Raw genomic sequence first — 12,571 nt, 5'->3', positions numbered from 1 at the left:
GTATATACCAGCAGATAATTTAAATGCATAAAAAGAGCTATCTGAACAAAGATAGAAGTAACAGAACTTCAAACTTCCCCTATTTTGGCCCCTCTACGCATTACAGATATCACACAATTAACTGGTTAATTTGCACAATTACCCTGACACCAACTACACATGCAAAGTACTTGTCACACAATGAAAAGCTCCAACCACTGCTAAAGTTAGACCTAAAAAAGGTATACTAACTTTATAGCTGGTTGCTATTGAGCTTTAATTCGCATGTGGAGTGGGGTCTCCCCTGCTGCTGGGAGGAGGGCTCCTAGCTGCTGGGGTGCACCTTGCCAGCTGGGGCTGCAAGTCCTGCAACTGCAGGAAGCCCCCAGGGCTGGAGGACCGCACCCTAAGGCAGGGGTGTGGTGTTCCTCCCACCCCAGGGGTGCGTGGAGCTCCCAGCTGTAAGAGCTTGCTTCTTGCCAGTGCGGAGGGAGCCCAGGATCAGCAGTAAGACCTGATGGAACCTAATGTGTGAACTCACAATTGCACCTCCTGCCATGCCCTTGTGGCACAGCAGGAGGTACAATTGTATGAATTGTGCATTAGATCCCATTGCTCCTTTACCTGCATGTGAAGAGGGCGCCTTGGATTAGAAAAAATACACAACAGATGTAGAGCTGTTTTAAAATAATTTATAAATACTGTATTATGACCTGGTTATTAGGATGCTTACCACTGATTAGAGAGTGTTAAATGAATACAGCTGTTAGGAAAACAAATTGAAACAATTACTCAAAATAAATCAGCACACAGTAAACACCTTCCGTGTGGACATATGAAGAGTACCCTTTAAGTTTCAAAAGGGCTGCAGCTGGTACATACTAATTATTTTAAGTGAATGAGCTGCGAAGTATTCAAACAAAGCTCCAGGTTCCAACCTGGATGAAGTTTTCCTACATTTGAATCATTCTCACCTCGTTCACACACAAAAATTAGAGCGTACCAGCAGCTGCCCTTTTGAAACATTCTTCTTCTGAAACGGATCCAAGTATTGCTGTCTCCACACTCTTAAGGGTTGCTGTAAAGACAGTGGCAAAAACCACTGACTTTGGGAATGGCTCAACATCCTCAGACTGGTTTGAAGAAGCAAGGCAATAGCCTCAGAACGGAGAAGAAGAAAGGAAATGACTGACACTTTCTGGAGAGATTTTTTTGGGTGGTATCTTTCATTGGACCAACTGCATGGTTAGGATAGAGCTAGATAAGTTTTAGAATGCAAGACATTCTTTGGGTCACTTGCTGGAGGAGATACAGTAGTTGGGAAACTGTCTCTTCAGATTAGCATAGTTGTGTTGCCGTACTGTACCAGCTGTCAAAGTCCAGGGAATATATGAGAGGCAAGGTTTTTTTTTCCTTTTAGTAATCTCTCTTACTGAACCAACATCTCTTCCCAACTATACAATTGATCCAAAAAAGATATCACCAAAAAAATCCTTGTCTCTGCAACTGGAACGGGCATTTGCTGAGGTGCCTCATGGAGCTAGGCTTACCAATCATCTCTTTCTCTCCTTTCTGTCTCTCTCAAATTCCATCCAAACTGAAACATGTCCTACAAACAGTTTCTGTTTCAACAAACCTGCATTTTCCAACACAGAACCATGCTGCTGAAAAATTCCCTACCAACTCCAGAAGTCATGTACAGTTTTCTTCATCGTTAAAACCAAGTAATATTTATCAGTAGTCACAGACAGCCAAAAGGAAGAATTAGAGCTGGGAAACACAATCAGACCTGCTCAGTAAGCAAAGCTGATAGAGGATTGCAGCCCAGGACCTGATTCCACCTCAAGATAGGTTTGTTACATCCCAATCAAGAATTATCGTTTAGATGAGCAAACCTTTTAGCTTTTACAAAGAACAAAAATCGGAACATTTCTGGATCACTACATACAGTGCTCTTCTACTGTAAACAACATCATATAATCTTTTTCATAAACTGATCAGGCTCCATTTTAAAACCAATTAGTAAAAAATATACGACATAACTCCTCTCCCCACTGCACTATCAAGCTACAAAAGTTTAAATCAAATCTTAATAATTAGACAGAATTTACTTAAGGATCATAAAATTACATACTACTTTAAACCAATTTTATACCTTTAAATAAAGCACATGAAAATAATTAAGTTTCAACTTGAAGCTGAAGTACATTTGATTCTACTGAAAGGCTAACTTTAGGAAAGGGAGTAATTCAGAAGACAGTGCTTATTCTTTCAGTTTCTATAATTCAAAATAATAATAACAATAGAAATAATAATGAGATACTGTAACCTATCCTCAATTGCCAGAGAAGTCAGAACAGATAGTCTGCTTCCAACTGCTCTGAAGCAGAAGGCTTCAAAAACATGCCTAATGTGACACACAGTATTGAGGGAGAAGAGAAATTGAGAGAGCACTTTAAATTACAAATGTGGCAACAAACATGGAATTAGACAGTAAGCCCTAAGCTTTTTGATGCCACCTGATGTGCAACTAATCAAGATAATTATCAAAAGAAAATTCAAGATAATTTGTCCAGCTTTCAGAAAGGATTTACTTTTTTGATAAAGCAGATTATGCCTTAAGGTCAGGGGGTTAAATTAATCTGGCCCTAAGAGCCAGATAAGTGGTTTAAAGGCTCGTTGGCGGGCTGGATCCTTTTACTATGTAGAAATTTACATTTTGAGTTCTCCCTGCAAGTCTGGGTAAAAACATATCCAATGCCTCTGATACCATGAAACCTAACAAGGAAAATGAAGAAGCCCAAACTCCAAATACTGGAAGTTAAAACGATTATAATTTTTTCATCTGGACACAAAGAGAAGAGGTCTACTAAGACAAACCACTCTCTTAGTCATACTGCACTGTCTAACCATGTGTAATCATTGACCAGCACAGGCCTGGACATCAGGGCTCTACCATGTCTACGCATCAAACAAAACAAAATTGTTATGGACCACTGCTGGGGATTTGTGTTACAGCTGAATTTAGAACAATCATTTTGTTGTGTTATTGTTAATAAGTGTCAAAAAGCTTTAAAGCTTTGCCTCCTCATTTCAAAACTGTTGCCATTACAGTCCGTCCAAATCTGTAATTTGATCCTTGCAAGGCCTTCACACCCATGCAAATCCAATTATAGAAATGAAGCCAGTATTCATAATAAACAGCACTCTCTGAAAATTGCTTATCACCTCCAATGCTAACAGGCTAAATGCTAATAACACCCATAGAAAGAAAACTGAATGTTGGGCTTAGAAAGAAATGGGCTTTGACAGAATTCAGAAGTAGCACAGCTGGCTGCAAGCTATGTAAACAGACAAGTGTAGGCTAGGAGTAGAGATTATCCATATTTTTCTTATGTTAATTGTCCAAGCATAGCTCTGTAAATGTATAAGAAATTTAAACTCAGTCCAGTTGTCTTAATTATATCACACTAATATATCCCATTGTGCTACCTTCTGATCGGTTAGAAGAGCAAAATTTAAATTCTTCTGAGAAAAAGAAACATTTTTTTAAAGTAAAAGTGTATGTTATTATAGGCTTACTAAATTGCAGGTTTCTTTTTGCCTGTAATTGTATTCAGCTTTCGTCTACACAGAAGTGGGCTGCGCAGATCAGAAACCTGACTTTAATTTGACACAATTTTAACAGATTTTGTCTAGATTTAGCATAAATGCAGACACAGTAGAGCAGAGACTTCTCAAATATTCACAATAGTGCCAACAATGAGGATCCAAATATCAAGTTTTCCCTCAACTGTTTAAGCAAAGAATTTATACATAAAATCAAGATGTAGTTTTACAAACTTTGTGTAAGAACCTAGGTTTGAAATTATTTTCAAGAGACAACATGCACCAGTTTAAGTCCAATATACAATACATTTAAAAAGTTCTACTCCAAGCACAAAAGTTCTCTCCAATGCCAGACAGGGACCACAGTAAGGGGACTGAGAGTAAGTCATGGGGCTCAGGAAATACCTGGAGTGACAACAGGAAACATAAGAAACTGGAAACAGGAGGAACCTTATGGGACTTCCTAGCAGATTCTACTGAGCTCCTGAAGCATCCCCATGACTCCTTGCATAGGTCCCAGGAAGCACCAAGAGCTAGCTGAGGAAGGAAATGAGAAGCAAAAACGATCTTTGAAGCACTTGCAGGGTGCCCTCTGGGTCCTTACTCAACAATTCCAGAACACAAGCAGGAGAATTATGAGCCAAGTCTGCAAGCTGTGCTTGTACTCAATTCTGGGACTGAGATGTCTGGTGGACTAGTGTCACTGGCAGAGTGAAGAGTGTGCAGTGGATCACTGACTTAGGCTGGCAGACACGCAATGGGGAATACTTTTATGAGTGAGCACAAGGTGTGTTATAGCTGTTCTGGGAGCACACAGTGAAATTCCTTTAGTACAGACAAAGCTTAACAGTTAATGAACTCTAATGCAGCACAATGGGAAATGCACGAATCACTTTGGTATCCCTAGTCCAGTGGTGGGTAAAATGCGGCCCAGGGGCTGGATGCGGCTGCCAGGCCATTCTATCCAGCCCGTGGGGCCCCTCAAAAATTTAGAAAGTTAATATTTATCTGCCCCTGGCTGCCTGTCACGTGGCCCTCGATGGCTTACCAAAACTCAGTAAGTGGCCCTCCACCTGAAATAATTGCCTGCCCCTCCCCTAATCCGTGTCTACGTGGTAAACTTACCATACCTGGCAGCAGTACCCTCAAGCAGCCTATACTCCTCCAGCCCAGCTGCTACTTCAACCAAAAGCAATGCGGTCATGTCTGCATGGGCTAAGTGGTAGAGCTGTGCGAAACTTCAGTCCCTGATTCAATTCGGCAGAGGTTCAGCCCAATTCGGTGGCCAAAGCCCCAAATCCGAATCAAATCAGAGGACACTCAAATCTCTCCGAATTGAATCGGAACCCTCCAAATCGATTCAGAAAGATTCGGTGATTCAGACATAGACACAGCTTTAAATGTTTTTTCTACATACCTCTAGGTACCAGGTAGCTTGTGAATGCTGCGATGCTGGGGTGCATGGAGTGTCCCACAGAAGCACAGGGGGCTCCCAAGCGTGCTTGGCAGCAGACCCAGAAGTGGACCAGAAGCACTTCCAGTCCAGTACAGGTCCGCCAGGGAGCACATGAGGGGGGCCCCACGTTCCCCCAGCTCAGTGACTAGTGCCTCCTGGGTCTGGGTGTGGGGGGGCACCCGGGGTCCCCCTGCAGCCAACTGCCGACCCGGGGGGTGGAGGGGCCTTCTGGCGTACTCCCCGGCGGACCTGGAAGTGGACCAGAAGTACTTCTGGTCCAGCTCTAGGTTTGCCACTGAGCACATGGAGGGCCCCCAATACTCCTGTGGGACGCTCCATCTGCCCCAGCATCACAGCGTTCACTAGCCATGCTGGGACCTCAAGGTATACAGAAAAAACTTTTAAAGCTATGTCTGTGTCTGAATAGCTGAATCAGCATCGAATCTTCAGATTCGGCCAAATCGAATCAGGGCCAGTGATCTGAATCAATGAATCTAATAACTGTCCCTGATTCGGGCCAAATTAGAATTAAATAGGGTCCGCTTCACACACCCCTCCTAACTGGCACTGGCACTCACCAGTCCAACCAGACCACTGCAACATACTTGAGAGTCCTACTGCCAGGCACTGTAACCTTACTGTATAGACATTGCCTTGAAAAAACAGTCTAGTATAAGATCAGCAAATGAAAAAGGGATGCTAGTGCACAAACTAAGTACCTGAATATCAATAAAACTATCACATGTACAAAGCAAACTGAAAGAAATCACTGAAAAATGTTAAGTCTCTAATTTTTTGGATTTAGAAAACCTTATGGAGTTAATTCCAACAATACTAGATTTCAAATACTTATACAAAACTGTGATATAAATGTTATCCCCCAAAGTTATAAGTTATCAAAATTTATCAAAAGAGTACATATAAAGAGTATCCAGATTAAAAAAAGAACAACACAAAGATAAATGTAAAAGTGCTTTCTAATGAATTAAATAAAAGCCTGCATGTCCAAATTATCTAACACAAAAACAGTGGTTTCCTCAAGTAGTGTAGCTATTGGACCTTTTCACCCCTTAGACCTGTGTTCCTGGTGGGAAGCAGGCCTTAGTCCTCAAAAATAGGACTCCAGACATATGTATGTATATACACTGCCAAGGGATTCCATACTGCATACAAGCAAAACAGTAAGGCCCTTGCCTTAAAAAACAGTACCAATGCGGAGCTTCATTTTACATTTCAACATCCTGATTCTACAATACAATGTGTTCGGGGCAGACAGATTCATAAGGGGTACCGTGGCACAATCACATCCCCATTTCAGACTACACTGTGGGAACAGCAGCCAGAGACTATTTTTTAAGGCTCAGAAGCAGGTACACCTTACCACCTCTCTATGTTCAGTAATATATCTCCTCCCCTCCCACTCTCCCCCACATCCCCACCTCCTGCTGCCCCTAGCTGAACAGGGGGTGAGGGGAGCTCCAGAGCCACCCCTGACCCACTCTAGCCAAGCAGCATAGGGAGCCCGGCTCAGCTGGGCACAGCAGTGGCAGCAACAGGGTTAGGGGGAGGGTTGTGCTGCAGAGAAAAGAGGGGGAAAAGTTGGGGGCAGGATTCTTTGGAGGCTTCAAAAAATCACTGACCACTGCTCCCACAGTAGGAGCAAGGGAAGCTGAGAGCAGGGAAGTGCAGCCAACCTGGCAGCACTGTTTGCTGTTCCTACACCCCATCTACAAAATCCTGGAGCGGCCTGTGGGTATGGTTAGGTCTGTCCAAGTATTGTTTACCGGAGGATTGGTGATTAAGACCACACACAACGCAGGGAGCACTAATGCAGAAGAGCAATCCCTTTTGAAACCACTACATGCTACACAGGCTTGAAGTCTAGTCAATCAGAGCATGTGTAGATGAAACAGGGGCCATAAATTGAAGCAGTGGGTTTTTAAAAACACCGTTTCAATTTCAGGCCCTTTAAACCCCCATGTCATGTACACACCCTGCTGACTTACCTGCCTCTCCAGTGGCGGGGTGGGGAGGACAAGCTGCCTGCAAGGTCCCTGGGCTGTGGCGGGGCTGGGGCTTCCCTCTGTGGCACCTGCCAGCAGGCACCCAGATTGGGCAGTCCCAGGGGGTGCTGCAGCCACAGAGGGAAGCCCCAGGCCCCCATGCAGCTCAGGCATGCTACAGGGGAGGGGGAAAAAAAAGATCAGGCCCGCAGCTGTTCTTGGGCAGCGTGTGCCTTCCCGGGCTGCTGCAGGGTTTCCTCCAGAGCCCCATAGCTGTACCCGTGCTTTGCTCCACGACTGTAGGGGCAGCAAACTAAAACTCCACAGAACAGTTTTAGTTTGCTGCACCCCAAGTCATTTAAGGCACATTACACCACCAGATTTACGACTGAGGCTGTAATTAATGAGCAACACACCGCCAATGCATGCAAACACCGACACCATTAAAATGGTGAAAGAGCATTTAGTCCGCTTTAAAGTGTTGTGCACACATGGCCCTCGTCTACACAGGGCCTCCGACACTAAAAATGGGGCAGTAGCTGACAACCTATTTATATTGGGGAACCCAATGCTCCACATCCACTGGCACTATTTTTTTGTATTAGTCACAAGCCAAGCAGCCACTCAGGCTAGTGCAGTTAAGGGACACCAATTTGTATAGCCAGTGGCTCTGATCAGGCAGGGCAGATCTGCATCTTATAGCCTTGCAGACTCTAGGCAGGCCTCAAATGAGTCCTCCACAGACTCCAGGCAGCCCTCAGGAAAATGCCAGCTCTTGCTTCACGCTCGGTGGCTGGCTACCGAGAAAGCACCACGCGACCCTGTGGCAGAGCGCGCCCGAGCGGACAGCAGGGCAGGGGTTCCTCTGGGAAACCTCTGGGCTCATCTTGTGGATCAGGTTAACGCGCTCATTGCTGCTGACACCCCGCTGCACCCCTGGAAGGGTCTCCGGGCACCCCAGGGTGCCACGGCACCTGAGCTGAGTCACTGCTACAGGCTTAGAGCAGGAGAGGGCGAGGGCGCTGTGCGCGCACTAGCGAGCACGTGTGCACTGCATATGCTGCGTACATACACGGCCTGCCCCCCAGCTCTCCCGCACACCGCGGGGATCCGTCCGGAGTTGGATGCCAAGTGCTGCGCAGGGCAGAGGTGGGGGCAGGCTCCGGCCCCCCAGCCCGCAGCGCCTGCTCGGGGCGGCTCCGTCTCCTCCTTACCCGGCGCTGGAAGCGGGGGGCCGGGGCGGCCCCGCGGCCGCGCGGCTCCCCCCGGGCCCGGCCCCAGCCCCGGCCCCGGCCGCCGCGAGCGCCGCCTCTCGCCCGGGCACCGCCTCCGCCTCCTCGCCAGCCGCTGTCGGCCGCCGCCTCCGCCCGGTCCGCGCCACCGGGCCTCCTCCGCCCCTGCCGGCCGCCTTCCCGGCGGGGCCGCCCGCCGCCGCCGCCACGCTCCGCCTGCATGGCCCGGCCCGGCCCGGCCCCGCGCGTCCCGCCTCCTCCCGGAAACGCCACGGGCCGCCGGCGGCAGCGAGCCGGGGACGCGCGGCCGGGGGCGGGTCTGCCCCGGGCCTGGCCAAGGGGCGCCCGCTTGAGGCCGCCCCGCGCGCCTGGCGTGTAGTGAGGGACCCGCGCTTCTCGCGTGGGGCCTGCCCTGGGGAAGGGGTCGGGACCACGGGCCGCGCAGGCCACGCGGGACTCGACCCTGCCGCATAGGCGGGCTGCCGCTGACTTTCCAGAGGAAATACAGGCTGTGAGGCCTGCACACATCTGGTACCCGGAGCCATCCCTAAAGAGTTTCACACGCTGGAAAACAGTGGTGAGGGCCATGGCAAATCACCTCCGGCACCTACATGCTGGCGCCTCCACACCACAGCAGGTAGGGTGGGCATCACAGAGGAGAGCCTGGTTGTCCTCCATTGATCGAAACCAGACGCCTTTGTGTCTTCTGTTTTAGAAAATAGAGGGCATTTATTTAGAGAAATATTTATTTATTTAGAAAAATAGAAGACATAAAGGCATCGAGTTTTATATCAGTAGAGGACAGAGTAGCAGAAAACCGGAATGTCCTCTGTGATAGCCACGCTAAGGGTGGGTCTGGCTGGAGATACAGTATCATCACTCGCAAGGGTCTCAAAGCATCATGAGGCTCATGAGGTTGCCCCACATCACAAGGAGGACGTATAGGCGGTGTGTCTCGTCCTTGCAGTGTTGAACTCCCCCAGAGTGTGCCGGTGACACAATTCACAGCTGGAGTTTGTGTTACTGCACAACTGTTCCAGCCACCACCAACAGCACAAGAGACATAGCATTTGAAATATTGCTATTACATTCTGTACTACCCATCTGTACTTAAGTGCATGATCACACCAAGCTATTCACACAGGACGCAAAGCCACTGGATTCCCAAACAAAAACACAAGCCACAATGGATAGCTGCACAGAAATTTCACATGACACAAAGTACACACCATGGTGGATGCCACATTAAAATAATGCTTGTCTGGCATAGAATTGTACTACATTAATCAAAACAATTCCTTTAAGTCCCTATATGTGCATACAACCAGTTGGGGAAAAAATTATAAAGCTAGTGTATCCAATGACTACAGCATTAAAGGAAATGTTGTGATGCAGAGCTGGCATATGTCAGGGCAGCAGGCTGCTTAAATTGCCCTCAGCTGGCCCTGGTTACCTGAATGGATCGGCTGCCAACAATTTAACTGCTTCCAGCTGGCCCCAGTTGCCTGCGTGGGCTTGGCTGCCTGTTTATAAGCAGTAGCTTTTTTAATGTCCAGCAGGTTTACTCAACAGGACAGATGCTTCTGTCTAACCTCATATTTCTGATTGCTTGTTCTTACTTTCCTGCTTCTAGCCTGTTGAATCCTGGTTCCTACCTGCTGATTCCAGACTCCAGCCTAGACCCTTTTGCTCTAGACTTGCCAGTCCCGTGACCTCTTTGTTCCTGGATCTAATTTAAACTCCTGTCCTCAGGGGAGGGGGGTAGCTCTTGGTTTATGGCTTTAATTTAATAATCATCTCTAACTACCAAACCCAATGTCCTGGTCTCTTACAGCTACAGCTGCCTGCTCTGGATCCCTTGGCTAGTCACTCTGGCCTGGATCCCTGCTTTTTGTTCCTGATCCCCATGGCTAATTGTTCTAGTCAGAATGACTGCCTATGTCTTGGTCCCTTACAGATCTCAGGAGACCCACCTGCTTATGATAAACTCTTGACTCTGTCATCTCATCTGGATCTTGTTCATTTCTGGTCTCCTGAGTCAAGCTCCAATCACTCACATCCCAGTCATAAGCCCAACAGCATAAACACTCCCTATGCTATTTAGGGCTTGTTAACAGTTCTGCAGTATTACCGCTGTTCATGGCTATCATGGTAGTCTGTTGTGGCCACAGTCAGCCAAAGTAAGAGCTGCTACGCATGTGGTTATTATTCCCTAAATTAATGGCTTGTGTCAATGTATGTAAAGAAGATGGTGAACCATGGACAGTTCTTCACAGAGAGATCATCATCATTATTATTATTATTGGTAGGAGCATATTTATAAACCATAATTGTCGTGAGTCTAGGCATTATATCAATAGACACACAAAGAGCTCACAATATAAATCCTGAAACTTGTCCAACATCTCTTCCAACTGTACAGTTGGTCTAATAAAAGATACCACAAAAAAGCATTTCCTGCTTCATATATTTCCTGGACCATCATAGCTACAACACCACTCCATCTCTATCACAATACAAGACAATAGATGGATTCAGACAGATAGAAGTAAAAGAGAAAAATGTGACACAGTATTAATCAGCATCATATAGTCAGCAGCAGGTGTTTCATCAAGTTTTTCTGTGGGTACAGGCTCAGAGCAAGGGAAAATGTCAAGAGGAGATCTTAAGGAACATGCGTTAACTTTGCAGATGTTTATGGGAAGCACCTGCCTAGCATTAGGGGCAGCAAGAGAAAAGCACATATGGGTGCTTGTTTGAAATGTTAACAAATGAGTGCTGGAAATTGTTGTCATGGATTGATTACAGTCAGTGGAGTCAGTTTCTTGAGACTGAAGGGCCAATGCTAGAGTGTGCAGGAAACAGGCTGTGAAGAGCTGTGAACATTTAAGATAAGGATAGAGAGAGTACAAGTTCTGAGGTTAACCCAAGAAGTCAACAGGGACTTTGGCATGTGTGGAGGATGATGGGGGGGGGTCACTCAAGCGTGTGGTAGAGAACTAACACAAGGAGAGGAGAAGACAAACTTGCATCTGTAACCAGAGAGACGATAAAGGTTACTGGAGATGAAGGGAAGAAGGAAAACAAGCAGACATGGAAGGAGAAAGAATGTAGTAGTTTGGCTGTTTTCTCTTGGAAGAAATCAGTGAGGTCCTGGGTCTCCCCTGCATACTCCCCCTTCCCTCTCCATGTCACGCCCCCTCTCACGCTGCACAATCCAGCCCAGCCCAGCCCAGGCAGCAACTCAGGGCTGTGCAAACCAGAAGCATTCCGTTTCGACCAATGTTTCGAGAGAACAGTGCTCCGTTTCAACTTCTGTTTCGAGTCAAAACAGCTGTGCCGTTTTGTTCCATTGAAACGTTTTGCCGTTTCGACCCTGTTTCAACATTTCTCCCATAGGATATAATGGGGAAGGTTGAAACAGGTTATAACTTCGTCATTTCTGGCCAGATTTGGATGAAAGTTGCAGGAATGGTAGCCCCTTCTGAGGGCATGACATATGCCAAGCTTCAAGAAGATAAGTGCAGGGGGTTCAGAGAAACTGCACCCCAAAATCCTGAATGGTAGCCCCTGCTGAGGCCACAAAGCCTGCCAAGTTTTAAGGAGATAGGTGCAGAGGTTTGTGGGAAACAGCACCTCAAGCTGCGGCCAAGCAAAACTCGTGATGTGGGTGACACTGCGTGTGTTAAGGCACAGCGGGGTGACAGCTGCAGGCCTGCTAGCCCCTGCTGAGGCCACAAAGCCTGCCAGCTGTCAACAAAGTGGGTGTAGTGGTCTGGGTTTTGGGGCCCTGCACCTCTGGCCACAGGCAGGCAAAGCTCATGTCACGGGTGCTTGTGCAACTGTGCCTGCGGCAGCCACAGAGCCTGCCAGCTGTTAAGGAGATAGGTGCAGGGGGGTTCTGGGGCCCTGCACCCCTAGCTGCTGCTGACAGACAAAACTCGTGTCATGGGTGCTTGTGCAATTGCTGCCTCTCATCAGGCAGCAGGAGTGAAAATCCCCCATCACTTGTCACCAAGACCTGGGGGTAATATTTGACAACAGTGTGAACATGACCTGGCAGTGCGATGCTGTAGCCAGCAGGGCCAACAATACGCTGGCATGCATCAATTGATGCATCTCCAGCAAAACCATTGCAAAGAAGTGATTCTCCAGCTCTACTCAGCCCTGATGAGACCACAGCTGAAGTACTCCATCCAGTTCTGGGCTCTGCACCTTAACAAGGGCATGGTAAAGCTTGAGAGAGTCCAGAGAAGGGCCATTCATATGATCAGAGACTTGCACAGCAAGCC

General features: G+C 47.3%; 1 protein-coding gene across 1 annotated transcript in view; it reads right to left on the bottom strand.

The window, feature by feature from the left end:
• AVEN (apoptosis and caspase activation inhibitor) overlaps positions 1–8,824 on the bottom strand; it is a 193,150-nt gene extending 184,326 nt beyond the window's left edge. Inside the window, exons 1-2 of the mRNA XM_090034650.1 lie at positions 8,344–8,824; positions 8,262–8,284 (exon numbers count right to left, since the gene is read on the bottom strand). Of these exons, the coding sequence (XP_089890776.1) occupies positions 8,262–8,284; positions 8,344–8,824 (504 nt within the window). The remainder of the gene's footprint in view (positions 1–8,261; positions 8,285–8,343) is intronic.
• Positions 8,825–12,571: the final 3,747 nt, after the last annotated feature.

Source organism: Crocodylus siamensis, chromosome 2, assembly GCF_052110815.1.
Source record: "Crocodylus siamensis isolate JL-2025a chromosome 2, ASM5211081v1, whole genome shotgun sequence".
Lineage (NCBI taxonomy): Eukaryota > Metazoa > Chordata > Crocodylia > Crocodylidae > Crocodylus > Crocodylus siamensis.
Note: the sequence above shows the minus strand (reverse complement) of the source record. Positions and strands in the feature narration are given on the sequence as shown.